This window comes from Podarcis filfolensis, assembly GCF_964270895.1.
Source record: "Podarcis filfolensis genome assembly, chromosome: 1".
Taxonomy (NCBI): Eukaryota; Metazoa; Chordata; class Lepidosauria; order Squamata; family Lacertidae; genus Podarcis; species Podarcis filfolensis.
The window spans coordinates 59,516,735-59,544,662 of record NC_139604.1 but is presented as its reverse complement, the minus strand read 5'-3'; the positions used below and the strand labels follow the sequence as shown (position 1 = coordinate 59,544,662).

Sequence of the window (27,928 nt, the reverse complement as noted above, 5' to 3'; positions counted from 1 at the left end):
ACAGTGAGTCTCTTGTTTATTGCAGACCCCTCAGGAGCTTAGTTAAACTGCTTGTGACTTTTGTTTATTCTAATCACTTGCTGTGTGACATGGCTAGGTGGGAACATCCCCTGAACAGGATGCAAAGGCAATAGTTGAGATAATTCTCTTGATAACCCTGTCTCAGAAGTACAGCTGTTTTAGTTAGTGGAAGTAGTTACTGGGAAATGTTGGGATCGGTGACGCGCCAGTCATATGTTCATAGGCAGCATGTAATTACTTTATACTCTGCAACTATCTGGATGTTTCGAAAGAACTGATTTTGTTACGCTCTGTTGTAACCAACTGGAGTCTTATGTCCATACTTCCAAGTTCCATGGATAGACTGACAAAACATTGTTTATGGGACTCAATGGCTCAACAAAATAAGAAACTGACAGATTCTCACAGATGAAGCACCCTCCTCATTCCTATGTTCTGAGGAAAGAAACTGTCTGAATTATTAAACATTGCACATCAAACATTTCTGAGGACTCCAGGAAAAGAGGATGAGGGTTCTACCGAGAATTATTTGTAGACCCTGTTGTTAACCCCACTCTGGCTTCAGAGAGCATGTGGCAATCACATGTTCTCTCTGAAGTTTTGGCCCATACTAACTGTGGCATATGCATATAATTTGGGAAATGACAGGGCCATTTGAATCCCCCCCTTCAAAATGCTTTTGCTTTTCTTAATAAACACCACCCTCATTTACAGTACAGTACATTTATACATGGCTGTATAAATGGTGCCTCTGCTTTCAAAAGAAGCACCTTTGTGGCTTTTATATTATGAGACACAAGACTGGCTGTGGAAAGAACCTTGGAGAAAACAGGACAGCTCAAACAATTTCAGAAGACAGGAAATCTCTTGCATCTGTGACAAGCCTGCTTTTAGAAATGGAATTCTTCCGGGGGTGTCAGTGACAAATCATTGTTGATCAGGTGCTTGCTACCATGGAAAAAATCCCTAAAACTGAGATTAAACTGAGGTAGGGAGATACTGCTAAAGCAAATACTGTTATATACACTTTTGTTTAAATGATACTTACAGTACTTTATTTTTTATATATAAAAAAGGCTAAAAATCATAAATAGTATATGGGAGAAATCTCCAGAAAAAAACATGATAGATAAGTAAAAGTAACATATAAAATGAAGGTTGGTGTTTAGTCTGATTATTCTGTCTCTCTTCACAAGTTCCATATTATGCAGCACACAGTTCCCAATATATTGGTCATTGATGCAGATTATGCTGTTTTTATTAAAAGGAAGAGCAGCCTAGAAATCAATGGATAGAATCCTTAGATAAACAAAACTCTGCTCGTGCAGTAGAGCTTTCCTGGTTCCTCTCCTACTACCCTTGCCTGCCCTCAAGCTGTTCTAGAGAGTCAATGAGCCCCTGGAATGGCACACAATGCAATTCAAGAGGCTACAAGAAGATAGAGGAAAACTAAGATAATTTGGTGGGGCTGCCTTGCACAAGGAAATTTCTGTTCCTGCAAGATATCTCTGGACCCAAGAATATGAATTGAATAGCTTTTTAGCAGTCAAATATACTTTGTTTCACAGAAGTGCAGATATCTTTTACAATCTTAGGTTTTCACACCCATATTTTTAATTTATCGCATACAGTCTGCGTGTTTCTCAAGACTGTGCTTTTGTATTGGGGATATGACAGGTTTTCAGCATTAGGGTTCGCAAAGTCTTGTGCTTGGGAAATGATATTCTTCTTCCTGGGAGTGATTCATTGCTGTGTGGAATATGATTGCAAAAGTATCATGGTCATTGACTGGATAACTTTGGTCACATAACTAATTAGGACAATTTAGCATTTGGTAAGCATTTTTAAAAAACATTTTTTCTCTCGTTCATTCATTCATTCATTTATTGGAGGGTATGCATTCTCCTATTGTACAATTATGCACGGGAGAGCTCACTTACTCTCTATCTTTTTTAAAACAGAGAAGGGAAGCACTGAACATTGTGCACACCATATTTCTGACAGTCAAATGCCTTCCTTCACTTTTGAATTAAAGTAAGTTAAAGTGCTAAAATCTGAAGAAGAAAAAAGTGAGCTGAAAAACTTACTGAACTGAAAGGGGAGGGGGGAAGCAGTTGAGCAGTTGGCTGGTTAGTGTCCCACCATACCATGAACTTCTGTGTTGTATGAAACCAAATATGACTTACCTCATACTTTCCTTCATTCTCCATCTTAATGTTTTCAATATCCAGCAGGAGTGACCAGACTTGGCCTCGAACCTGGAGGGGAATCCCTTTATAAACTCTGCGGAACATCTACACAGTTTTAAAAGAAAAGTAAAGTAAATTAGCACAAACTGCTGAGAGGTGTGTGTGTGTCTGTCTGTCTGTCTGTCTGTCAAATGTAACAAAACTTGTAGCAGGTTGGCAGTGCTTATACAGATTATCTAGTCATTCTGAAACGAAATGTCCCAGTCAGATATCCCTTGGGGGAAGCAGAGGGGAGGAAGTCCCACTGCACTAGCGGGACTTGTTGTTCCGACTTCAACAACTTAGTTGAATCCGGCCCGTGTGTGTGTGTGTGTGTACATATATATAATGGCACTGATCTATTTAATTTTTGCTCAAGAAGCGCCAAGAATCTTGAAACAAGTGACTGTCAATTCAGCAAAACATTTTTTTACTTATTCCTCCTCTCCATTTCACTCTCCTCAAGTTTTCTAGGGAATAATAAGACGAATAAGGCATTCTAGAGAAGGCCAGACCTTTAAACAAAAAACAAAAAACCCCAGCACTGGCTCTTTCATTATAGACCAGCGGTGGGAAGGACTCTGCAGTACAGTCATAGAAATAAATGTGTGCTGTTATGACTAGCACCAGTACATTAAGTTTCACTTATATTCTTTGTTGAATCATGATTGTTTTAATAAGGCACCTGAATACACAAATGTGTGCACACACACGCGCACACACACACACAATGTAGCAGCAATGTAACACAAATTCTGCATCAGGAACAGAAGCACTTTGAGACATGTATAGAATAATACAATTACCCCTTTTTACATAATTATTTTTACTTCTGAACAGGAAAAAGAGGAACTATGCAAGGCACTGAAGCCTTTACCAACTGCTCAGTGAAATCCTATTCTCCACATTCCACACCACCCAGCTTCTATGGTTTAACCAGAACTTGTTCAGATATTAACATGCTTATTTGTGTATCCATAAAAGCTATACATTTTTCAAACAGAGAGATTTTTAGGGTACCATATTCCATGCTCACTGCAAAATTCCATGTTTATACAGTGTGATATCTGAATACTACAGTACTCCTAACTGGACTGGAATGTACTGATTCAATAAGAAAAAGAAAATGAAAGGTATGGGGGGAGGAATATTCCATTAGCAGAGGAAAGATTAAGCCACAATAAATACCAGTAGATCATTAAATCAGGGTACAATGGCAGTACAAAAAATTATATGATACCCAGGATTCCAGGCCATCCCAGGCTAGTTAAATTCCTTTCCACATTGCTTCAGAGATCAGTGGTAACTGCATTTTCTTGTACAATTAAGAAATCTACAGAGAACGGAGCAGATTTTTGCTATGGTTCTAAAAGTTAGATTTTTAATTAGTGCAAACCCATTGTAGAGTAAATAGCTTTCAGCACTACTTCTCTGCCAATATTTCATTTCAGAACATTGCAGGGAGCAAGTGCCCAACAAGATAAAATTATAATGAACAAACTGCCTCTAGTTTATCTATCTGAAGTTCTCATCCACTTAAAATCAAAGTTGTAAAATGCCTCAGTGCCCTGAGAATCACTAATCACAGAAGGGCAGACATTTCACTTTGAAACAAACTGTTTTAGGAAATAATAATCCACCCTGAGAAAGCAATTCCCTCTTTCCCTTCGTGTTTTTATCTGACTCTTAACGTTTTGAAATAAGGAAGGATTTCCAAAGGCAACTTAAAGGATTTGCTCTGGATATTTTATTATGTTCGTATATGTTTTTTTATTCCGTATTTTTATTGCTATCTTATTGTTGATAAATGCTTTGAGACCATTTGGTGAAAATGTAGAAGACAAATTGAAACAAACCAACCTCTGGGAGCTGAATAATTTTACATGGTATTCCAGAGCTGCTCACCTACTTCTTAGAAGAAGGTGCTTACAAGAAGGAAGCATTTTAACTTTCCTTCATTTGGATTAGGGGCCATTCACTCTTAAAATTACAGTACAACCAACTCTGCAAATAACTGCTTGCCAAATGCCACTGATCATTATCCAGGCCTCTCTCCCCCATCCTTTTCTCTGAAACCTGCAATTCAAGCAAAACTAGTGCAATGTACACGTTGTTGAACAACTCTGACTAGGAGCACTGATATTTGGGCTCCTTTTCCAGCATGATAAGATGCTTTAAGGCTGGTGGACTTTTTTAAGCCTTAGGCACAGTTGACTAAATTATCCATTTTTACAATTATTATTATATTTATATCCTGCTTTTTCCCTAGTCAAGGAGACTTACACAGATAAAATAGAACAAGCTAAAAACACAGAAAAGACCATTATTAAAATGCAACCGAACACTAATTACAATGGGACAGTTGTGGCACTAAGCATTTGAGATTTCATATGTAGGGTGAATGACACAAAATGAACACTCCACCATTCCGTAATTGCTCTGTTGGGTCTAGTATGCTTCTTTCTGTAGAGAGCTAGCCATTCCCAGAATGTGCAGAGTCCTAATTCCACAATGCCAAATTTGCTAATAAATTCCAATTCAATTTGAGAGTCTCCTTTTGCTTATTCTTATTCTTTAGTCTGAGTATGACAGAGCATTATTCACCACAGAATGTTACTGAACAGTCAGACTCGGCAACTGGGATAAAGTACTGCTGTAATCAGAGGCCCAAACAATCTTCTTGAAAAATTTACACACATTTCTCATTCACATAGCTGAAAGTGGCCAGAGGACAGAAAGTGGCCTACTCAGTTTTTGGCACCACAATTGTGAAAAGAAAGGACACAATACACTCTTCAGTCTTCCATTTTCTTAAAATAAAGGCTAGAATAATGCTACTAAAATGTGTTATAACTCCACACCTTTTCACTGTTTCTGTATTTTCCCCATTTTCTTAACATCTTCAGCCATTTGTCCACTCGTTCAATCTCCTGAAGCTTTTGCTGGAACAGAATTTTGAAAGTGAAGTTTAGAGGTTTTATTTCCAATTTGTGTGAGCAAGAAAGGAGCGAGAGCTAGATATCCAAGCCATCAGAATATAGAGTCATATGGTACATGTAAGACATTAGCTTTAAATATTTTAGCTTTAAACAGACAAGAAGAAATTTCCCCAACTGCATTCATTCCTTATGCTAGAAAGTAGAAGATTCCAAATAAAATTTTAGCTCATATGCTACTTTAGGGGTAGAAAACCATTAGTTCTCCAGATATTACTGGACACAACTCCCATCATCCTTAACTATTGGCCATATTGGCTGAAAATGATGGGAGCTGGAGTCCAACAGCTTCTAGAGAGCTTGAGGTTAGGCACTCCTGTGCTATTCCTTCAGTATTATTATCTTGAATCTCTTCCAAACTGTACAATGTATGATATGGCTTAACACAATGCTGTACAGCTAGGTTTGCATAAACCTACTCTGAGCATGGCAAATGCTCTTTCATTCAACTGCAACAGCACATATGACCCACAAGCAAGATACTGAATGATTTGATGGATGATGGACTTGACCCTAAAAATGACAGGAATAACACAGGGTGGAGTGCTTAGGCTCCCTCAGTCAATTAGGTTTGCAGATCTAATGACTACACTGCCACACTTTCTCATCTCTAATTTATCCATAATGCCCAACCATCCTTCTAATTATTGCCAGCAAAATTTACAAGAATTCAGCAGCTGACCATCCTTCCTCAGGTCAAGCTAAGCTGCAGCAAGCAGCCTCCCAGTTTTGCATGTGAAGCTTTGGTGCTGCATTTTAGAATATACAGAGGAAATATAATCAAATCTTCCTTGTGATGAAGTTCCATTATCTTCATAGCTGACTAAGGCCTAAACACAGTCATCTGGAAGTCTAATTGAAATCAGCAGGACTTGCTTCCAAGCAAGCGTGTTTAAGTTGGGATGAAGAGCTATTATTATTTATCCAGAGAGCTAAGATTCTTATGTTAATAATTGCAGTGTCTTTCATCACTTGCTACTGAAAAACAAACACCGCAGCAGCAGCTGCCACCTCCCCCCAATTACTCCAGAGAAAGAAAAGCTCCCAGTTCCTACCTTCTCCTCCAGAGCACTGCGGGTTGGTAGCTCATGCTCACTGAAAGATGAAAAATTCTAAATGAACCAATGCATAATGCAAGAAGTGTACAAGCAAAGTGATCCTGTACAGAAAGGAGGTCTGATGGTATGCTTCAAATGATGGGGGACGGACGGGGACGGACAGACACACACATAGGATTGTATCCAAAGTAGCACTAAGTGACTCATTCCACCAGTAGAAGGATTTCTGCTTGTGCAATGGAACATGTTACCACTCTTCTCTCCCTTTACTGCCCAAAAATCTGTTATAGGGGCTCCTCCAACACTCCACAGCAGATTTGAAGAGGCCACAGGGTGTGTATGAGTGAAGAAGGGAGGAAGTTCCACTGTGTAGGTGAAAATTCTTGCACTGATGGGATGCATTAGGTGGAGGCTACCCATAGCAGCTTACTGGTCTGCTACTTGGCTAAGGAGGTTCTGATTAACTTGACCATTTCTTTATTTCACATTTGATCAATGATGCCTGGCCCCAGAAAATGTGGAAACAGTGTCAGAAGGGAGATCTCCCTTGGGCTCCTGTTCACAGATGGATGCAATACATAAAACAAAAAGCTATAAATTTGCATAAACCACCATAATAGAGGTGGCAAAAAAGAGGGGTTAAAATGCTACCCACTCTGAACACCTGAATCCCTTTAAAGGGCAGCTGTAGAAAGCTGAAACACTGCTGCATTTCCATGCTTTTCAGAAACTGTTTACATCCTAAGTGTATAATCTGCCCGTATAAAGGAAACACAAATATTGATTTCCAAGGACCCAGCCCTGTCATAGCTTAGCTGTACCCTTATCATGGCAGGAGTTTTCATAAGCAACAGAAAGTAATTTCCTCTCTGCTTCTGACTTGCACAAGTGGACAAAAATCCACTTGACACTTGGCTAAGGTACAGTGGTGGAGGACCCAACCATGACAGTGAAAGGGATGCAACTGCGGCCTTCAGCACTAGTTTCAGCAAAATGAAGAGGACATGAAAAGGGGAACTTACTGCAAAAACCCAAATCTGTCAGTGACTTTGTAGAGAGTGAAGTCAGCATCTTCCCACGGATCAATCTGAGCTCCTTCCTGCCTTCCCTGTAAAGAAGGTTGCACAATAGTTTACACTATGGTGTCTAACAGATGATATCATTTTGAGAAGAAATGGAGAAAATTTATGACATCATCTGTTCTTATGTCATTTTTACTCATCCAAAACTAGCCATGGGTTGATTTTGTGTATTTTATAAGCTGTAAGTGTAAAGCAGGTCAGCAAAGTGATGGGTGGGTATGAACTACTATTTGTACAATGGCAGCTGTCTTGCCTATGATATGCACTGGGCACAAATACATTGTTTTTGGTTGCAGGTACCTCACTTCTACAATGACTGCAGTATTCTTCTTTGCCTGTGGCTCAGCATGAAACTGGAGGGGATCATTTAAAAGATTATACCTCATGGACAAGAAGGACCAAGGATGGGAAATGAAAATGTAGCACTTATAGCTTTCCTTATCATTGTGTTTTGAGACCCTGAACCCTTTACTGAAGTTTCTGCTTTCTGCAGAATGTTGGGGAAATACATGTCTGGCTGCAGAACCAGAAGGCACACAGTGAAAACAAGCTGCGTAGTATATAGTCAATATACTGGGGCCAATTAATCCCTCACTTGCTAGGACCCCATGGTCCCTTCATCCCTCCAAAATGTATGAAAAACCAAATAATAAGGATGATTTGAAGATGGATGGCATTGATCAAGGGAAAATTGAATATTCCATATTGCTATTTTCTGAATCTGGTTGACTTACTACAAGTTCCTGCGTTCTGTAGACAGTTAAGCCAAAAGAAATCTTTGGTTGGTAGCATATTAAGTGGGAGGAAACCAAGGTTCTTACCTTCTCATACTTCGCAATGATTTCTGCCCTTTCCTCTGCTATTAAGGCATCTATATCTTTCTTCATGTCAAAGGCTGCAAGAAAAGGAAAAGGTGAACAATGACATTATAAGCAGCAGTCATAGCAGGGAGGGTGGGAGGGGGGCAAATGTGCTAATAGAAAAAGGCTTCACTTACAACTAAAAGCCATAAACCCTATCCTAAAGCTAAATAACAGGCTTAAGGTGCAAAATCCAATAAAATATATACTGAGTTCATATTGCACAACTCAAGCTTTTTGGAGGGGGGAATCACCACCAGCAAGAAAAAGACAGGCAACTAAAGGTAATTATTGCAAGAAGCAGCACCTTCAAAATCTTTCCAGGTTTTCAATCACATTTATCAATTTTTCTACAGATAGGAATATACGTATAGTATTATTGATTTACAATGAAAATTATATTCCATTATATCTAACAATATGCCAACTCAAGTCCACTTACAATAGTATAAAACAAACATAGCAAAAAAAAAAGATAAACAAAGCGACTACAAAAGCAATAAAACAACAGGAAAGGGTTGACTTGAAACTGTGACTCATACTTGTGATGACAAGGGGAACGCAACTGCAATCCTAGACACTCTCCTAATCAAACATGTTGATAATGCTTTTTAAATAGAGACAGAAAGCTACCAGTCCAGAATTGTTCAAGATAAAAACCAGAGTTAATTTATCCTGTCGTTCACTTATACCAGTCTAACTGCATGAGATGACAGCACAACCACTGTGTTAGAATACAGGCCGCACCAAATTCCCATAAAGCAGAGGTCGGGCTTGAAGGGCAATTAAAAATAAACAAGAACGGAGAGTGCTGAACACCTCTCTCAACTAAAATTTAGTCCTAAGCCATTTCTTTTGGCTATTTTTTTCATTTTGCATGGGTTACTTCTAGTCTTGGGATACCTAGGGCAAGAAAAATGTCTCTGAAGGGGTGGGTGGCACGGAAGATATATTTTAGCACCTATTCTGCATTTATGAAATCCCCTGTGCACCTTACAGGAATTTAATTGCAACCAGATACTAAAATACAAGACTGCCATCGGTTCATGAGGGAGGGTAGTGGATGCACCTCCATCTTCTGTTGGAATATCTGGCACCACTGGGGTGGGGGTGTCCTCTGATAAGACTACTCGGGCCTCTCCCAAACAACAAGCTTGCCCCTCTTATCCTATTTCTCCTCTCTTTCTGATTAGTCATGCCAAGAGGTCTCCGTAGGGCTCATGACAGGTACACTCCCGTACGCACAATAAATTTGGTTATGTGGTTGGAAAGAACAGATAGTTAACATCAGGAGTAAGTTCTTCCACCTAACCTGATCCATGAATAGGTTAAGCAGAACATTATGAAATGGCGGCCAACTCTGTGTGGTACAAATGCTGCCAGGATTGTGAAGGATGACAGCTGATCACAGAAAATGGAGGTGTTTCAGAACTGGTTTCAAACCTCCTGGGGTAGACCTCCCCAGCAGAAAAAGGCACGCAAATTGGGTGAAAAACTGTAGAGCAGCAAAAACTTGGGTCTCTTTCATCATGAGATTCTACCTGCACTGAAAAAGTCCAGGAATAGCAGAAGTCTCAGCCTTTTGAGTCTCCCTTTCTTTCTTTAGAGTATCCTAAGTAGGTCAGTACACAAGCTGGAAGCCCTAAATAATGGTAACCCTTTATTTAGCCTCAGTATTTATTCTGCTCTGTCAAAAGCACTAAATCCACATAAGCATTCACAGGAAATGAAACAAGTGAATGCTGCAGATGAAACACGGAAGGCCTTACCTGAGATGGTCCTTACGTCTCACGCTGCACGTCTTGAGGCTGGGGTGGCCTCTCCCTCCTTGATGCTACCTGACAGAAAACATTCCAAGTGCTCAATGTGCCTCTTTGCATCCACCTCTTCCGTCCGCAGCTGGCACGTTCAGGCAGTCCTTAGCATGGTCCCTCTCAGCCTTGCCCACCAAACTCCATAGTCAGTGAAAACTTTTCTGCTTTTTTCTACACAACTGATGATCATTGGTCAGGTTGAAAGAAATACTGCTTTTCCTTTTTATGCAGATGATTTCCTTCTTCCAATGGATTGACTGGGGAGGAAATTTGAAAACAAATATAACTTTTTAAGCCTCAAAAACTATGCCCCCCCCCAAGAATTGAAATGCCTTCATCACAAACTGAGTTCTCATATTACTTAGAGTAAGGGAGCAGATATGTAAAATCCCAGAGCAAAAATCATGGCCACTGTGCTAGCTAAAACCATTGTCTAGTTTAGCATTATGTGTGAACCTGCACTCATGGCTTATCTCACTCTAGAATAACCATGAGATTTCTCCTTCATTTATTCCTAATGACTTGTTTGGGGTAGACAAATCTCAAGCCTGGGTCTGCCAGTGGGAAGCCACCAATTAAGGGATTTCAGGAAGGGGCTGAATTTGTATAAGATAATATGTGCAGAAGTTCACAGAGACAAACTATTCCTTATGCAAAACACACTGTATGCTTTAGATAGTACATAACTTTGGATACCTCTGATTTAGCCCAATCTAACAACATTGTGTAGTTTGTGATACCAGTTATACTTTTTGCTTAGCTATCAAAAAAAATTATTCTGAACAGTAAATAGTTGTTCATGCTGTAATGCATTTTTTTTAGGGGTGGAATTTTGCTGTCACTTTACAAGGCACTCATGATTAAGTTTTTAAAATGAATGAGAGAGAGAGAGGGTGAGAGAGTATGAAGCACAGGAGTTAGTATTTCTATAGTAGCATGATGTCATTTGTCGACAATTTGCTTATGTAAGGGAGCTCAGTTTAAAGGCAACATCTGATTTTAATCAGCCTTTCACTTTCTGACTGGCTCTCAAAATCAGTTCAGCACCAGTATCTTCAGGTCATTGAGGCTTCAAAGAAATGCTATGCATCAGATACCCATAAAACTCATCCAAAAACCCTGCCCGCCTCCCAGCAAGTCTTTGCTCATGTCAGCAGAAATGAGATGTTAGTATTCTTTAATGGGACAGATTGAGTTGGATTTCTAGATTTATGGAAAAAACTAAGAAAGAACGTAAAGAAGTAGCACACAGCACAGCACCCTAGCATAGAATGGTAATCACAACACCAGTTGTTAAACCGATTCTTTTTAACCAGTTCGATTAGAGAAGAGGGAGCAATGAGATTGAGCTATATGACAACAATCGAAATGACATGCAATGACCATAGATCAGTGTCTCTGAAAGCAGATCTGCTGCAAGAGGGGATAGAGAGGGAAATCCAGTTCTGTTCACATTTCATGAGGACTTTTTGAAAGAAAAGAAAATCACAAACGAATGCAGAAATTTGGAGATCTGAAGATCAGAAAAATGTGAAACTGAGAAATTCCTCCATCCTTAGCACCAAGGAAGTGCAAAGCAAGGTACAATTTGGAATACAAAAAGTGGGAGACCAGGCAAGATGTGCTAAACTCACCCACGCTCATCTCAAGAGTGGGCTCCAGTACTGAAAGCAAGTCCAACTGGAGAAAAGCAGTTGCAAGGGGAGTATTCAGCATTTAGCTGCCCATCCCCGCACAACACTAGAATTTTAAATTGTATCACCACACCCACTAACAGGATGGAGCTATGTTAGGCCCTCATACTATTTTGCTATAATTTACATGATCATTCTATTTTCATAGCAGTTGGGAATCACTCAGAGCAGTGGCACAGCTAGCCGCCCAGGTGCCCAGGGCAGTACACATGCCCTGCGCCCAGATGAGCTGCCCATGGGGTTAGGGCAAGCCTCCTATTGGGTGGGGCAAGCCAGGGCACAGAGCCTTGCCGCTGCCTCCCCCTCAGCTGTACGGCAGCTGAGGAAGAGATGGCAGGCAGGCGCAAGCCCCTCACTGTGAGCCTGCAGGCGCCTGAGCCACCGTGTCACTGCCACACGGCACATGCCACAGTGTGGCAGCCAGTGGCCCCCCCCCAGCTACGCTTCTGACTCAGAGCACACTATTTGTTTTTTCTCCATGAGACTGGTGCCATTTTGTCACAAAGTGACATTTCAGCTTGAAATTGACAATTTTTTCAACTTTTAGAATGAAGAGCACATATGAAATAACTCTGTTACACTCATGACCCCATCCACTCAAAGCATGTTCTCAGCAGGATGATTCACTACCTGTACAGTAATCCAGGCATTCACTCGGTCTTACTCGACCTGACCCAGCATCCCTGACTCATCACTTGTAAAACAGCACAATGCAATGGTCAAACCTATTTGCGTTGTCAAGCAACGAAGTAGTTATAATGCTTACTGTGGAAATGATGAGATTTCCTATTATCTCTATGCTAACTAGGAGTGGTGCTCAAGCTATGTCTTCAGGGTTAACCTGGCACCTTCCTAGCCTGATAGAAAATGCAACAGAATGATGGCAGCTACCGGTACTTTGATTTCACATTGGTATAAAACCTGTTCTGCTTAGTGTTATAAAGGTATACCCTATGCAGTGGCGTAGCATGGGTTGTCAGCACCCGGGGCAAGGCAAGTAATTTGCACCCCCTAACCCGTGGATTTGCGCCCCCTAACCCGCGGATTTGCACCCCCTAACCCTAACCCCCAGATGTTGCGCCCGGTGCGGCTGGCCCCCCCTGCACCCCCACGCTACGCCGCTGACCCTATGGCTTGGCATAAGGCCAGTTCAACTAAATTAACCTCTGAGTCTGTGACCTCCCCTTCCCACCAACCCAGATAAAAGTTTAAAATATACTTGTGGATGAGCCGTATCAGCAAAAGGAGTTGACAGAAAATAAGTGGGAGGATATTTTTGTAATGAGCAGTAAAGACTTGATAGGACAGGTTGTACTCCCAACTCCTACTTTCTATAGACTTGATGGACAGCTTAGTGTTGCTTCTGCATGTTAGAAGTATACTTTGCTTTAGTTTAAAATGAAGAAACAAGATGTTAATAAGTAGGTGTGATACTGGCGGAGACAAACTACTTTAAATAGAAACTAAACTCTTCAGTGTCAACATTTTCTTCCAAGACTTCTACAGCAATTCTTCATCTGCTATTTTTAGACCTTGCAGAGGATAATTAAGACAAACATTTGTTTTGCTTCAGCCTAGAACTCATCTGCCAGATGATGGAAGCTAAAGAAGCAAGAGTTTCTTTTTTGGTCTTGGTTTAAAACAAAAAAACAAAACAAAATCCCTTTTACTTGACACATACATTATTAAATTGTACAGACCACACCAGAAAAAGTAGACAAACTGAAGAAAAATCTTTGACGCATGCAAATATTTCTTAAGCCCCTCTCTCACAGATTTTACAAACAAATCAATCATTCTTATGTTCCATATAGGATCAAATACGTGCAGCTGTGCTTTGGAAGTGTTTTGTACACACACAAATATGTCCTGTTTCCAAAACTGCCAACCACTTTCTCCTGCATTTTATTTTCATGTTTGCCATTAAACCTGATTAAAATAGTTCCTTTAAACACCCCTGAAATTAAGAAGAAAAGCATCTGTGGCCAATTCAGTCTTGATTTGTGGTTTGTTAAACTGTGGCTTGGTGTCATGTGCAAGCCAGGCCAGTGCTGTAATATCTTGTTGTCCCTTACTCTCTCATAGAACTTGGTTAAATATGGTTGCTAACTATCTCTGCACTCTGTTTTAAACATTAAGCAGCCACAGCACGTAACCTAGTATTTCATGGCCAGAAGGGGGAAATTTTGTTGGTTCTGACTGATAATTTCTTAGCCCAAACCAAACAATAACCCTCTTCTTAAAAGTCCCATAACCTGTATGTTGCATTTAAGCTGGAAATGACTTCTAATTCTGGAAAAATTCATCAGGCATACTTTAATATTACAAACACTGTATCTTAAATCCCTGCAATGACTTTTGTATAAGGCTGCAGATCTCTGCAATCCACTGTGTCCATGGGGTTTTATGCCTTAAATTCACTTTACATAATGTCCCAGAGGTGTGTCAATTAACATTAACAGTTGCATTTTTTTCTGATGTTTATAAGTAACAACTCACATTCTGGAAATATGTTCTAAGATGTTTTTTGTTTTGTTTTCTAAATGAAAGCAAGGGATGCTTCCTCCCCTCCCCCCTTTTCTGTGGGACACTGAACACTGGAAGAGATGCTTTCTACACTTACTGGATATCAATTATTCAATAATGGTATTTAAATAAAACTGAGGGATAATGAGGTTCTGAGACTGTCTGAAGCCAAACCCTCGAGAATAGAAGCTCAAGAGAGTCCTTGAGCTGTTCTTCACAGCAGGAAGCACTGAGAAAATTAGCTGTCACCGTGCCCTGACTGAACACACATACTGCATGAGATTTGCTGGCCTGCTAGCTTCCACTGATGCTCTTTCTGCTTGGCCTATATCTGTGCATGTATGAGGCACATGGTTTTTCTTTTTCATCTAACCTAAAGGCTGAGGACCAGTTATAATAGGAATTGGGAACCTGTCACCCTCCAGATGATGTTGGATGAAAACTCCCATCAACTTGAACCATTGGCAATACAGGCTGGGGCTGACTGTGATGTGGTTCAACACTGTGGTCTAATAGCCACCTTTTATTCTTCCTGCTATTCTGTGAAGTTGGTTAAAAATATATATGTCTTTTTCAAAGTAACTACAGTGAGCTACACAGCCAAACAGGACTTTGTCCCTTTCCTTACTGAAACCCACCTCTATCAACTTGATCATACATAAATAAAATTGGCCAGAATATAATCTGGTTGCAGCTTTGAACTGAGTCTTGCGGACAAACATCCTTTAGCATCTCTGCTGTTAGAGGGAGGGAGTGTGTGTGTGTGTGTGTGTGAGAGAGAGAGAGAGAGAGAGAGAGAGAAACAGTCAGATATTTCATCCATCTCTGCAAAGACAAATACCACATTTTCAACTTACTAAAATGCAATATTGCCTCTCATTGGCATATTTTGCTTGACAAAACATGGCTTAGTAGTCCTGGATATTGTCTGCAACATCAGTGATGCATAGCATGATTTTCCCTCTGCCCTAACCCGTGTCAACTCATCAGGTTTTTTTTATTATTATAATAATAATAATAAATTTATTTGGTAGCTGTGCTTTCCCTGCTATGCACACCCAGTCTAGACTGATCGTCAAGGCACAATTCACCACCCCTTAAAAATCTGGATAAACAGCCATTAAAACCCCTCCTTCCATTAGCTGTCTGGGGTCTGTATTTCCTGCTACTGGTTCACCGACATACCACATTATGGATAAAAGGTGGCTGGGACTCAATTGATTTGTTAGAAAGAACCACACAACTGACACACAGCATAGGTATAATATGCATGATAGCCCTAAATATGTAACACAACCGTAAAAAATAGAGTGATTTTTATTTGATTATTTCTTACCCTGAGATTTTTGTAACTCATATTCATAAGACCTGGATAAAAATGAGAGTTCTGGTATCAGAAAGAAATTCAGCCACACAAAGCAAGGCACACTTATTCATACAAACAGCACCAGTCATAGAATACCATGAAAAGTTCTTTGGTAAGGGTGGAAGAAGACAAGAAATATTTTACAGATCACAAACACATTCTCACGTAGCTTTTGCATCAGATGAATCACTGTATATTACATATATAATGAATAAAAAGAGAGTTAGATTAGAACAAGTGTGTGAGAAAGAAGACCAAACTTATAAAACATATTAGTGATGAGTATGAAAAAAGTAACAGCTACTGTATACTAATTAATTTGGAATGAAAATATTTAACCTTTTATATATTCACAATCTAACACACTCCAAATAATTTGCATATAATAAGAAGTATTCCATGTTTATAAAATTGCAGGCTATTCAGATATTGCTATCTAAACAAGGCTTCCTCAACCTCGGCCCTCCAGATATTTTGAGACTACAATTCCCATCACCCCTGACCACTAGTCCTGCTAACTAGGGATCATGGGAGTTGTAGGCCTAAAATATCTGGAGGGCCGAGGTTGAGGAAGCCTGATCTAAATGATAAATGGTATGGCCATCTTTTATTTACAATAAATGTCTATGCTTTATTAATAAATTATATATCATATATAATTTATTAACCACACCTACATGTACTCAGCACATGAATCTCTTATCCCTTTACACATTTTGAAGAGCAGAACGTAAGGGGCACTTTTCATTAACTAGCAGCACAGCACCATTAAACCCTGATCACTCCAAGGGGGAGGGGAAATAAGTCATGGATCTGAGAGGGGATTTTTCCCCCCTGCCACTTTCCCTAGAAAAACCTGCTGTTTACTGCTGAATTGGAACAAACATCAATCAGGTTTTCTGTGGATTGACGTTTGCTCTGATTCAGCAGTAAACAGCGGGTTTTCTCAGGGAAAGAGGAGGGACACACATAAAAATCCTCTCCAACCTGTGAGTTGAAATCACGGGATTTCAAATCCAACTAAAGTATGGATGGGGCCCTAAATTGAAGAGTTAAGCTGTGGAAAATTAACAGCAGGAGGAAATGAAGGGAGGCAGGGAAAGAACTGAGGGTTTCTGTTGCTGTAGAAAGTCTGTCATCTGGATGCCAGTTCTCCTAATATATGAACAGCAGTTTCACCCAGTGAGAAACTATGGAGACAACAGGCCTGGAAACAAGTTACTCAGAGACCATGTTTACCCACATAGATCTGGTGCCCAAACCTTGTAATCACACAGTGGCCAGAACTTGTAGAGCTTTTCTCTGTTTTCTCTGGTGTGGGTGGGTGGGTGAGTGGATGATCATCCCTTCCACGCCTCCTTAGGGAACTTCTGCAAACACCCATAACAATAGTACTTGCCTTTTAAACAAACGTAATTTATAAAGGTGCTCTCAGAAATAGCATGGAAAAACCCCATATCTGTGTACCTTAGAACCTGGTAAAAATAAGGCTGTAAGAAAATATGGGGTGGTTGTTGTTCGAAGAACATGATCACTTTGTGCTCACCACTACTCAATTGCATTTATGGTTTAATATGGCAAATACTTAAAACAGTTGGATAAATCAGAGCTTAAATGGAAGGGGTCCAGAAGAGGCTGCCCCCAACCACCCACACTGCTCTATTTACAAAGTTCCGGGGAACACAAATTATCCAACACAATGGGAGTTGTTGAGGGATTATGAGGCTTGTGGATTTACTTAACATCTTCTACCCTTTGCCCCATAATGCAAGCATTGAGACCAATCTAAATATATCATAAAAGGAAAACGCCAACTATGAAATGCAGGGACACCATGCATCTTATGCCACGGTGATGATGCCTTTAGGCAATTCTACTTGGTCACACACATAGAGTTTTAGGCAGATATCTCCCCTTCTCCAAATGTACTGCTCAAATAAAATTAGCTTGCCTCAAATTGGGAACAATTGTTTGCTTTGTAGAATATCTGTATGGACACCCTGTTCCAACTGCACACAGTATGTTATTCAACAATTAATCATCAAGGTGCTTTTTCTAGCTGAAGACAGATGTCTGAAGTTAGCTGTCTGTTAGGGGGCTGGGGAGAAACCAGGGAAGGGAAGAGTGCTCTTCTCCTTGCCTTACTCTTCAAGCATTTTGGAACAGACTTGCCAGAGAGGCATTTCGAAGGGCACAGTCAATCACCTGGGCTACATTTGTAGCTCTCTGACATGAAATAAGATTTCCTATTTGGTTTATTCACATTGTTGCCAGCTTCCAGGAACTAAAGGTGTCAAAATAGCATACTGCCTGTCACCTAAAAAGCTCCTTCAATTGCCATGGATTGGAGACAGATACAGGGGAATTCTGCTATTTTCAGGAGGCTTTATATTATCAACAACTACCTAACAAGTAAAGTTACTGATGATAATAGGTGAGGTTTTGCTTGGCAGCCTAAAAGGAAGCACTGGGTTTTTTTAAAAAAATGAGGCCCAAGAGCTGGGGACAAACTCTGTCCTTTGTGTTAGAACAAAGAGTCTAAGCTTTGAACTAGGATTGGACAGGTTTTTCTTTTAAGTTCTCCAGGCACATTAGAAAGCATCAAGGCAGGAAAACACCCATGGAGAATGAAAAAGAAAACCCCTTTTGTTCTTTTAGTACTAATAAGAATCAGCTTGGAGGAGACTTCTAAACAGAGCTACAGCTCTCAATTCTCATAGTACTTTAAGAAAGGTGATGTCAAAGGCAAAGCAATTCCAAAGCTTTTCTGGTACAGACAAGGCTTTTAGCCTAGTTGTGTACAGTGATGCTGAGTGATCAAAATGCAAACATAAAATGTGCCACAAATGACATTCTCAAATGTTTTTAAACCCAAGACAGACTTATATTCAAGAGAAATTTAAATGTGTTGTGAACACATTTAGCTCTTTTTTTTAAAAAAAGTTTGTGCATCTACAGGATACCAGTGAATACAATGCTGTGAAATGCAGCAGGCACTCTCTGGCTGCTTCTTTGCTTTCCTCTGCTCCTCCCCACTCCTCCTGTTGGGAGAACTAGGGAAGAAGTTGCAACTGCAGGGTGCTTTCTATCCCCGGAGGTACTTTAGTGGCGGCGGCACAGCAGTAGTGGGTAGTCTAGGGAGCTGCTTCCTCCCATTCTACCACTTCTTCTCCCTCCTGTTACACCTGCAAAAGGAAGTGCCCTGAAGTTACAACCTCCTCCCATCCTAGGGAAACAACTGCAGGCTGCTTTGTTCCCCAACATGGGGAATGGTGAGCAATGAGCCAACATTTGTAGCAGCAGATCAGTGATGATGTGATACAGACTCATATACTTGTTTGTTTCACTTTAAGTTATATATCCTGCCTTTCCTCCAAGGAGCTCAAGCAGCACACATGGTTCGCCATCTTTGCCTCACAAAAAACCTGCGAGGTGGTTTAGGCTACAACACTGTGCCTATCCCCAAGGTCACCCAGTGAGCTTCATGGCTGAGTAGGGATTTGAACTCTGGACAACCAGTTCTAGTGTGACGTTCTAACCTAAACACTATACCACATGGCTTCTCACACATTCATGGCAATCTGAGCCTCTTTTAAGTGCCAGTCTTGGCCCCTCAGTCTTGCAAAAAGTGCAGGACTTGTGTTATTACATCCAGAATCAAAAGCAGCTTTTAAAAAAAGCAACTGTACATATAAGCTGCTGAGGGGGCAGGGTACATTCAAACTGGTTATTATGTGTTCTGCAATCACAGAACATTTTCACATTGGTGAAATCTCTTCATTATACAGCTCTCGACTCAAAACCAAAATTAGAATTTTGAGTCAGGAACCTGCTGTTTAATAGGACAGAACATACTGTCCTATTTCCCCCTAACTCTGCCAATGTAGTGAGGAGAGAGGAGAACCAAGGGTCTCATTCCTTATTAGGCTTACTAAGTCACAATCCAGAGATCAGTGGACAACCTTTAAATTCCCTACTGCAGTCAGCAATGAGGCAGCTGTAGTTTCTATCACCTGTTCCTCCCCAAACCCAAGCAGCCACGTGGGGGCACAGCCTGCTCTACAGCACACTTGTAGTCAGGCACTTAAAAGCAAAAGGAACTTTATATCCAGGTTACTAAGTTTAAATTTCTGGTTTGAAACACAACTATTTATTTCCTTTTAAGAAACCACAAACAGAAGGTCAGGAGGACTTGCATACAAAATAAACAAAATGCAACATTTAGAGTTAGCATACACACCACAAAGTTTGCAAAACTGCTTGGGCTCCTGCAAGGGACTTGGCTATGCCAGTAGAATTTCTGACTCTTCCCACATTGCTAACCTGATCTCCATGCCACACTGCAAAAATTTTCCAAATCCCTTCAGTTGGGCCTCGCAAGTGGTCCCTGTAGGGCTTCCAGGAAGACTGTAAACAGCTTTACCTATACTCAACAGCAGGCTGGTCAAATTAAGGAGCAAGACCATTCTATAAAACCAGGTGGGATGATATTTGTGTCTCAAACCACCTGATCTTGTTGGGCTCAGAAGTAGCAGTATATCTTTGAGTCAGCTATAACCATGCTGCAGAGCAGCAGGATCTGTGCCTGCAAGTTCCTCTGCTACAAAAGGAAACCCATTATTAGAAAAAACAACAACCATAGTCAATAACCATTCAATAGCAAATATGCATCAAGTCAGCTTTCTTAGGAAAGTGGATCCACTGTTCAAGAGTGAGCTTTAATGGAAACTTAACAGTACATAATATTAAGCACACAAGCAGTTAATATGGAGGCAGAGTAGCTGAATTATTAAGCATGGTTTTCTTTTCTGTTTGATGTACAACTATTTCCTGTAAAATAACCACAGACTGATAAGAACAGGGCATAGTTTGACAGCAAATAACATAAGAATAAAAACCAGAAGGTAATAGGAAAGGGTGGAGAGCAAGTCTACATCAAATGAATGGAGTCTGAGATCATTTATTTTTGTTCATTTACTATATCCACTTTAAGAGCTATTTAATTTTTTATAAGATGTTAGCACCCACATCCACTACCCACAATCTGTAACTAGTATAACTACTACTATTTTTTATATATTTATTACATGTATATCTTACCCTTCCTCACAAAGGAGCTCAGCAATAAAACAAGCAATAAAACAATAAAACATTGTTAGAACAATTTCAATACAGATGCAGACAGGGAAATATCTCAACTTAAAAGGCTTGTTGATAAGCCTATTTATATACATAAAATTAAACAGGAAGAATGAGAGTGCCCCAGTACACAAGTGTACTGAACAGAATGCCCAACATATTTATCTCAAAAGCAACCAGCGGAATTTTGATTGGGGTTGCAGGACAAGGAGCAGAAATAAACTCTGACCACCCCCTCCACTGACCTGATACAAACTGCCCTCCAACACAGATATTATAGCTGCAAAGGGGGGGGGGCATATAGGTACCTGAATCAGATGTTGTATAAAGGGCATATCCATCTCCTTTCATCCACACCTGTCCACCTACAGCAACTTGCAAACCTATGCCACTTGCAGACTGCTGCTATGTCACAGGTGAGATTCAATCTCATACAAGCAAATTCAGATTGCGCTACTGAAGTGGATTTGGCACTCTTGCACAACCACCTGCTATTTTGAAAAAACTGGACTTTTTGCGGTAAGAAAAGCAATAGGAAAATGCACTAGAAAGTGTTACATAACAATTGCTTGATGTGGTGTTGTACAAATCCGCTCTGCTTTCAAGCAGGGCGGGGTTGCAGTCTGACCACATGGCTGCCTGCTGGTGTCGGGACGTGAAGAACATCCCGCGTCATCGGGGAGACCTGGCCACATCATTGCCTGGCTGCCAATCCGGCTGGCCGGGGTGTGTGGCCGGCTGCATTTAATCACCGGTGCGAGCCAGGGAGCTTCCTCTGGCTCACGTCCTCGGATCTCCCTCCCTCCCCTTTTCCAGGTTTTTCAGCTTTGGCCTTCCTATGGACTGTGGTTGGTCGCTGTTGACGGGCCTGGTAGGAATTTTTTCCATCTGGCAAATTGGCACTGGCCATTTGGTTTTCACCTACCACATAGCAATCATCACAACTTTGTAAGGTTTGGCGGTTAGGCATTGGTATGACTCTGTTGGGGGAGGGGAAGTGTGGCCATCACCTGCCCCTCCATGTTGAAGGGTATTCTGATAAAGGAGTCCGGGGGTGTGGATCTTGTCCGAAGTCTGTGGAGGGGCTAGGGCCATGCCACAACCCCATCGGGAACCATGGGGGAGCTCGAGTCAATGCGCATCGGGGGGCTCCCCCTATTGGTGGTTTACCCTTACAGGACTCCCTGCACGGCGGGCAGGAGTCAGATATAGTCTGCTCATTTTCCAGTGCCTAAGCCAATACCACTCACATTCTGTAACCAATAAAGTTGTGGCCTAAATTTTGCCCAATAACCATTAACCTAATATACTGTGTACATGTGTCATTATTCTTTATGGGGGGGGGGAGAGGCCTTGGGGTCTTGACACACAACTTCCTCACATACAAATCAGAACAAGTGCTCAAACTGTGGTCATTGTATGACACACACATACACACATCAGAATAAATGCTCAGCAGATCATGTGGAAGTGACTCAGCTGGGATAGCTCAGTTGTAATCTCAGGGTCATGGGTTCAATTCCCACATTGGGCATAAGATTCCTACAGGGGGTTGTACTACATGACCCTCATGGTCCCTTCCAACTCTGTGAGGGCTAGCTAGAGCACTCTGCGGCACAGCCCTCCTTTGCATCCAACACAAGGTAAAAGCAGAAGCATATTTTATGTTCACCATTTGAAGAGGGAGACACAAGAAAGCAGACAACGTGTTATATAGGAAAGTCAAGGGGCCAAGCTCACATGTTTTTACATGGATGACAACTAATATAACAAAAAGATTCATGGCGCCTTAAAGAATATCAAATTTATCACAGCATGAGCTTCAGTGGACTACAGTTCATTTCATCAGATACATGGAGTGATACATTTGGAACAATAAACCCCCAAGAGGACGAATTTCTACTAGTTAACATGTAAAGGTCTTTGGTCCTTAATTGCGTTCTTCTCACTCTTCCAAAATATAAAGTTTTGCACACTTTTATCAACAGAAGTTGATTACATCACCTACATTGCTACTGCTACTGCTACCTCTGTCTCATTCAGTCAAACCAATGACTGAATGCTTAATTATACAGTGCATATCTGCAGCTTTCAATGCACAATGAAGCAATACAGCCCAAGAGGAGGCTGTAGTAACCTGTGGCATTCATGATCTTGTCTAGCTGCTTTCTCAATTTTAATTAAGATGATTTTAACTGTATTCTATTTTTGCAGTGACTGCTGCATAGTTTTCATTATTGTTGTAAACTGCTTCGAGTGCCAAAAGCTCATAATTTTAAATAAACAAAAAATTAAATACAATTATCCATTGAAGAACATGGAAAGATTTCCCACCAGATAAGAAACTGTGAGGCATTCCTCTTTCCATTTGAAACGTGCACAGCAGTTTTGCTATAAGTCATAAGCCCTAGTCTGCCCTTTCCCTTCCCTGTTCCCTTTTTTATGCTTACCCCACATCCGGTGACAGTATCAAATTACACACATTGATTCATGTGAATGCTAAGGAAAATAAAATGATCATTAGACCAACATGTTCTGTATCATAAGCCAAGCTATCCTGGGCTGCTCCCAGATGGGTGGCTCCTAGCATGATTAAATCACTGTTCTTCCACTGAACTATCAGCAGATTTGCAGTGGATTTTCCACACTAATAGACATATTGCACTTTTCATTTATGCTCATCCCACTATGATCAGTGGGCATGAAATAGCTACTGGGGATCAGAAAGGCCTCTAAGCAGTCATGGGGGGAGGGGGGCAGAGAATCCAAATGATCCCTAAAAAAATAAATTATTGTCCTCATTTAAGCATGATTGCCCATTACTACCCAGGAAATGTCAAAAAACACGTTTAAAGTTTGTTTTGGACTGAAAGTGTAGATTTTATAGGTGAAAGAGCATATTTCTAAAATAGTGGCAAACCAGAAAGATTGTTTTCTATCTATTTTTTAAATTGGCATTATATTATAACATTATATAACTACTGTACAGCACTCTTATTTAAGAAGTATTTTACTAACAATTTAATACGTGAAAAAGAGATTTATCCAGGTAAGTGCTTGGGTTGTTATTTGAGAGAAAGATTGAACAATGTTATAAAATGATGCCTACCACTAAGGTTATAGTGTATGCATGCCAAGTTGTGGTATCTCAAAACGCCCCCTCTTAAAGATGGAAGAGTAGCACTAAGGACATGTGTGGTGATTGAGAAGACTGGAAGAGCAGTCCATAGATGCCAGACTTTCTGTGATAATAAAAAAGATAGAAGCACTGGGAAAACATGGGATGATTAGAAGTGGATGATGATACCATGTGGAGTCTCTGCAAACTGTGAGTGATAAAAGCAAGGCAATTCCATACCAGATGAAATAATGTTTTCTATATTCCAATTAAAAGGTAAAGGGACCCCTGACCATTAGGTCCAGTCATGACTGACTCTGAGGTTGCGGCGCTCATCTCGCTTTATTGGCTGAGGGAGCCGGCGTACAGCTTCCAGGTCATGTGGCCAGCATGACTAAGCAGCTTCTGGAGAACCAGAGCAGCACACAGAAACGAGTTCACCTTCCCGTCAGAGTGGTACCTATTTACCTACTTGCACTTTGGCGTGCTTTCAAAGTGGTAGGTTGGCAGGAGCAGGGACCGAGCAACGGGAGCTCACCCCGTTGCAGGGATTTGAAACGCTGACCTTCTGATTGGCAAGTCCTAGGCTCTGTGGTTTAACCCACAGCGCCACCCACGTCCCACAATATTCCAATTATAAATTACTTAATATTAGAGGAATTTGAGACAGTGGTAGACATAAAACCAAATTTCATTGCGAAATACTCATATATTTTTTAAAGATTGTATTATCATGCGTTTTCTTCTGCTCCTGCCCCAAGAAATTATGTGGTTAAACTTCACTTGCAGCAAAATCTTCATGCCTAAGAACTACCTCCAAAACTAAACCTAATTGAGGACTTCCGGAGGCGGCGCGAAACTGTAATGGCGGTCCTCTTCTAGTCTGAAGAGGGGCTCCGCAGGAAAGGGTCGTTTCGCTGCGGCACAGCGACGACCCATCAAGAAAAACCACGAGCAGAGTGAGCTCGTGGCCGTGGGACTCGGCGGGCACCTGGAGCGACCCCGAAATCGCGAAAGGAACCCCGTAAGGGGCTCCGGAGTGAAAGAGGGGTAGCGGTGCTGTGAGTTCATCGCTCTTTCTGCGGGAGTGAAGCCGCGCAGCTGTTGCAGATGAGCGCCGACCTTTCTTCCTTTAAAGATTCGACTGAAACAACAAACCCGTGAGTAAGGACGTTAAATTCGGCAGTAAATTCTTGAAAAAAATTTTGGCTGTAACCGGGAGACGTTAAAAAGGAAGTCCGCCTCCCGGAGCTGCTTACAAGATCAAAGCAAGGGATCAGAGAAGCGAAAAGCGGCTGAAAAGGGATGTTTTAAAGAGGGACTTTCATGCACTTTCAGAAGTGACTGTTAACGAGAAAAGATAGACTTATTTGTGAGCAATTTTTTAAAAGGAAAATTGGAGCGATCCTCCCCAGTAAGATCATTCAAAGCTAAATTCCAAATCGTCGGGCTGCTGGAGGGGAAACTGTTTAACTGCGGAACTGTTACAAACTGTTACAAACTTTTACAGACGTATGGATACCCTTGAGCTTTTGAGCTTTAACAAGCTGGACTGGATACAAATTGTAGGCACCTTTTTGAAACTTTGTTAAAAGTTTAAAGTACTCTGCAGGACTTGTTTATTACCATTTGGGACTATTGCATTTCTGTTTTTTAACATACAGGGGACTTTAATGGCGGAAAAGTTGCCTTCTTCTTTTTGAAACTTTGGTGGTACTCCCCCTAGAGGATTTTGGGAATATAAGGCCTGGGAACAGCTTTTTATGTTTACTCTCTCTCACTGGATTGTTTTTAAATTGGATCTGTCTTTCCCATGGGACAATAACAATTTGACCTTGAACATTGACTGATGAGTGGTACAGGAAAGACAAGAGCAGCCAAAGCCAAGGAAGCTAAGGAGAAGGAAAAGGAAAAAAAACAGGCACAGCTTGTACAAACAACTTTGACTCAGGGACGCAGATCATCAGTTCCAGCTGTGCTGGGCGTACAAAAGGCAGAAGCCGAAAAGTCTAAAATTCCAGCAGAGGAAGATATGGCAGCAGGAGCATCTGAGGGAGTTCTGAAACAAATCTTGGAGCAGTTGGCAGCTTTAAATCAAAAGGTTGACAACCAATCATCAAAAATTGACCAAGCTACATCTTCGATCCAGAAATTGACAGATCAGGTTTCCCAGCATACACAAGCAATTGAAAAATTGCAAGGAGCTACACAAGAAAACCGTAATTTGGCTGGGGAAGCTGTTCAAATTGCAACGGCAGCTAGAAAAGAGGTCGAGGAAGTTAGAGGTGAAGTTAAACCTTTGCATAAACAAATTGGTGAACAACAAGCCTACCTCTCGATGGTGGAATTGAAAAATCGTGAGAATAACCTCAGATTAAGAGCAATCCCAGAAATTGAACAAGAAGATTTAATTGGATTTTTGACAACAGAATTTTCAAAATTCTGGGGCATTAAGGAAGAAACTGACTTTAAAATAGTGTCAGCTTTTCGGCTGGGAAGATTGGTAAGGAAGGACAGACCCAGAGATTGTTTGATAATTTTGAGATCAAGGGAAGAGAGAGACAAAATATTAGGCCTACATTTCGCAAATACATTGGTGATACAAGATAAAAGGGTGGAAATTTACCGAGACATCCCAAAACAGTTATTGGACTTGAGAACCACTTATTCAGAACTGGCAAGACTGCTGAGAATCAACACAATTCGTTATAGGTGGGAGTTTCCACAAGGGTTATCATTTACTTACAAGCAGAAGAAGGTAAAGATAAAAACACCAGAGGATTTACAAAAGTTCCTGCACGATCACGGTGAAGATCTCCAAAAAGAAGCAGCAGCACTTTGTCCTCTACCACAAGCTGGGATTCCGCCTGGAGGCGGAGCAGGCCCTACACCCTCGGGACCAGAAGATACACCACTCTAGGTGTAACAAAACAGTACAGGATGTCTCTGCAGCTACTTAGTTGGAATATAAATGGCGGAAATTCTCCGGAAAAAAGAAGGAAAATATTTCACATATTGAAGAAAGAACAATTGGACATTATTTGTTTACAAGAAACCCATGTGACCAGGCTTCACAGAAAAGTCTTAGTTAACAAAAGACTAGGCCAAGAATTTATTTCATCAGACAAGGTTAAGAAAAGAGGCGTGGTGATATATGCCAAGGAGAGCCTGGCACCAAAATTTGTATTTAAAGATGAGCAAGGAAGAATCTTGGCGATTGAAATCCAGACACAAGGAGAAAAAATTTTGATATTAGGAATATATGCGCCAAATGACGGGAAATCAGAATTTTTTAAGAAGCTGCATGAGACCATGTTGGACTATATGGACTACAACAACATCATAATGATGGGAGACATGAATGGAGTGGTATCTACATATATGGATAAGTCTCAAAATCAAAACTTAACATCAGATGGCAGACTGCCTAAAACTTTCTTTGAACTGATTGACAATTTGGATCTGATTGATATATGGAGGACAAAAGACCCCCTAGGTAAAGAAGGAACTTTCTTCTCTGAGGCCCACCTGTCATGGACAAGGATCGACCAAATCTGGACATCTAGAGGGCTGGCACCCAAGACTAGAAAGGTGGAAATCTGCCCAAAAACATGCTCCGACCACAATGCTTTGAAACTAGAACTTAGACTTACCCAAACCGGTTCCTTCAGATGGAGAATGAATGACACCTTATTAAGAGATCAAGAGATTGTGAAAAAGGCCCAAAAAACGTTAAAGGACTATTTTGAAATCAACCTGAACACTACAGTTGAAAAAAGAATGATCTGGGACGCAAGTAAAGCCGTTATGAGAGGGTTTCTGATACAACAAAATACAATCAAGAAAAAGCTCTGGAATGGAAAGAAGGATAAAATATTGGAGAAAATATATCAAGGTGAGAAGAAACTGAGAACCAATCCCAAGTCAAAGGAAGTGCTGAGAGAAATCAAATTCCATCAAGCACAATACTCTAAACTGATAAATCAAGAGATCGAATGGAAAATCAAACAGATGAAGCAAAGATCG

At 40.8% G+C, this 27,928-nt stretch overlaps 1 protein-coding gene across 3 annotated transcripts in view; it reads right to left on the bottom strand.

Annotated features, from left to right (window-relative positions):
• Positions 1 to 27,928, bottom strand: part of LOC310753988 (uncharacterized protein) — a 103,303-nt gene that overhangs the window by 17,896 nt on the left and 57,479 nt on the right. For all 3 annotated transcript variants that reach the window (XM_083595323.1, XM_083595324.1, XM_083595322.1), the window contains exons 2-7: positions 10,015 to 10,316; positions 8,207 to 8,280; positions 7,326 to 7,411; positions 6,301 to 6,340; positions 5,111 to 5,191; positions 2,208 to 2,315 (exon numbers count right to left, since the gene is read on the bottom strand). In XM_083595323.1, the coding sequence (XP_083451449.1) occupies positions 2,208 to 2,315; positions 5,111 to 5,191; positions 6,301 to 6,340; positions 7,326 to 7,411; positions 8,207 to 8,272 (381 nt within the window). In that variant the 5' untranslated portion in view covers positions 8,273 to 8,280; positions 10,015 to 10,316. The remainder of the gene's footprint in view (positions 1 to 2,207; positions 2,316 to 5,110; positions 5,192 to 6,300; positions 6,341 to 7,325; positions 7,412 to 8,206; positions 8,281 to 10,014; positions 10,317 to 27,928) is intronic.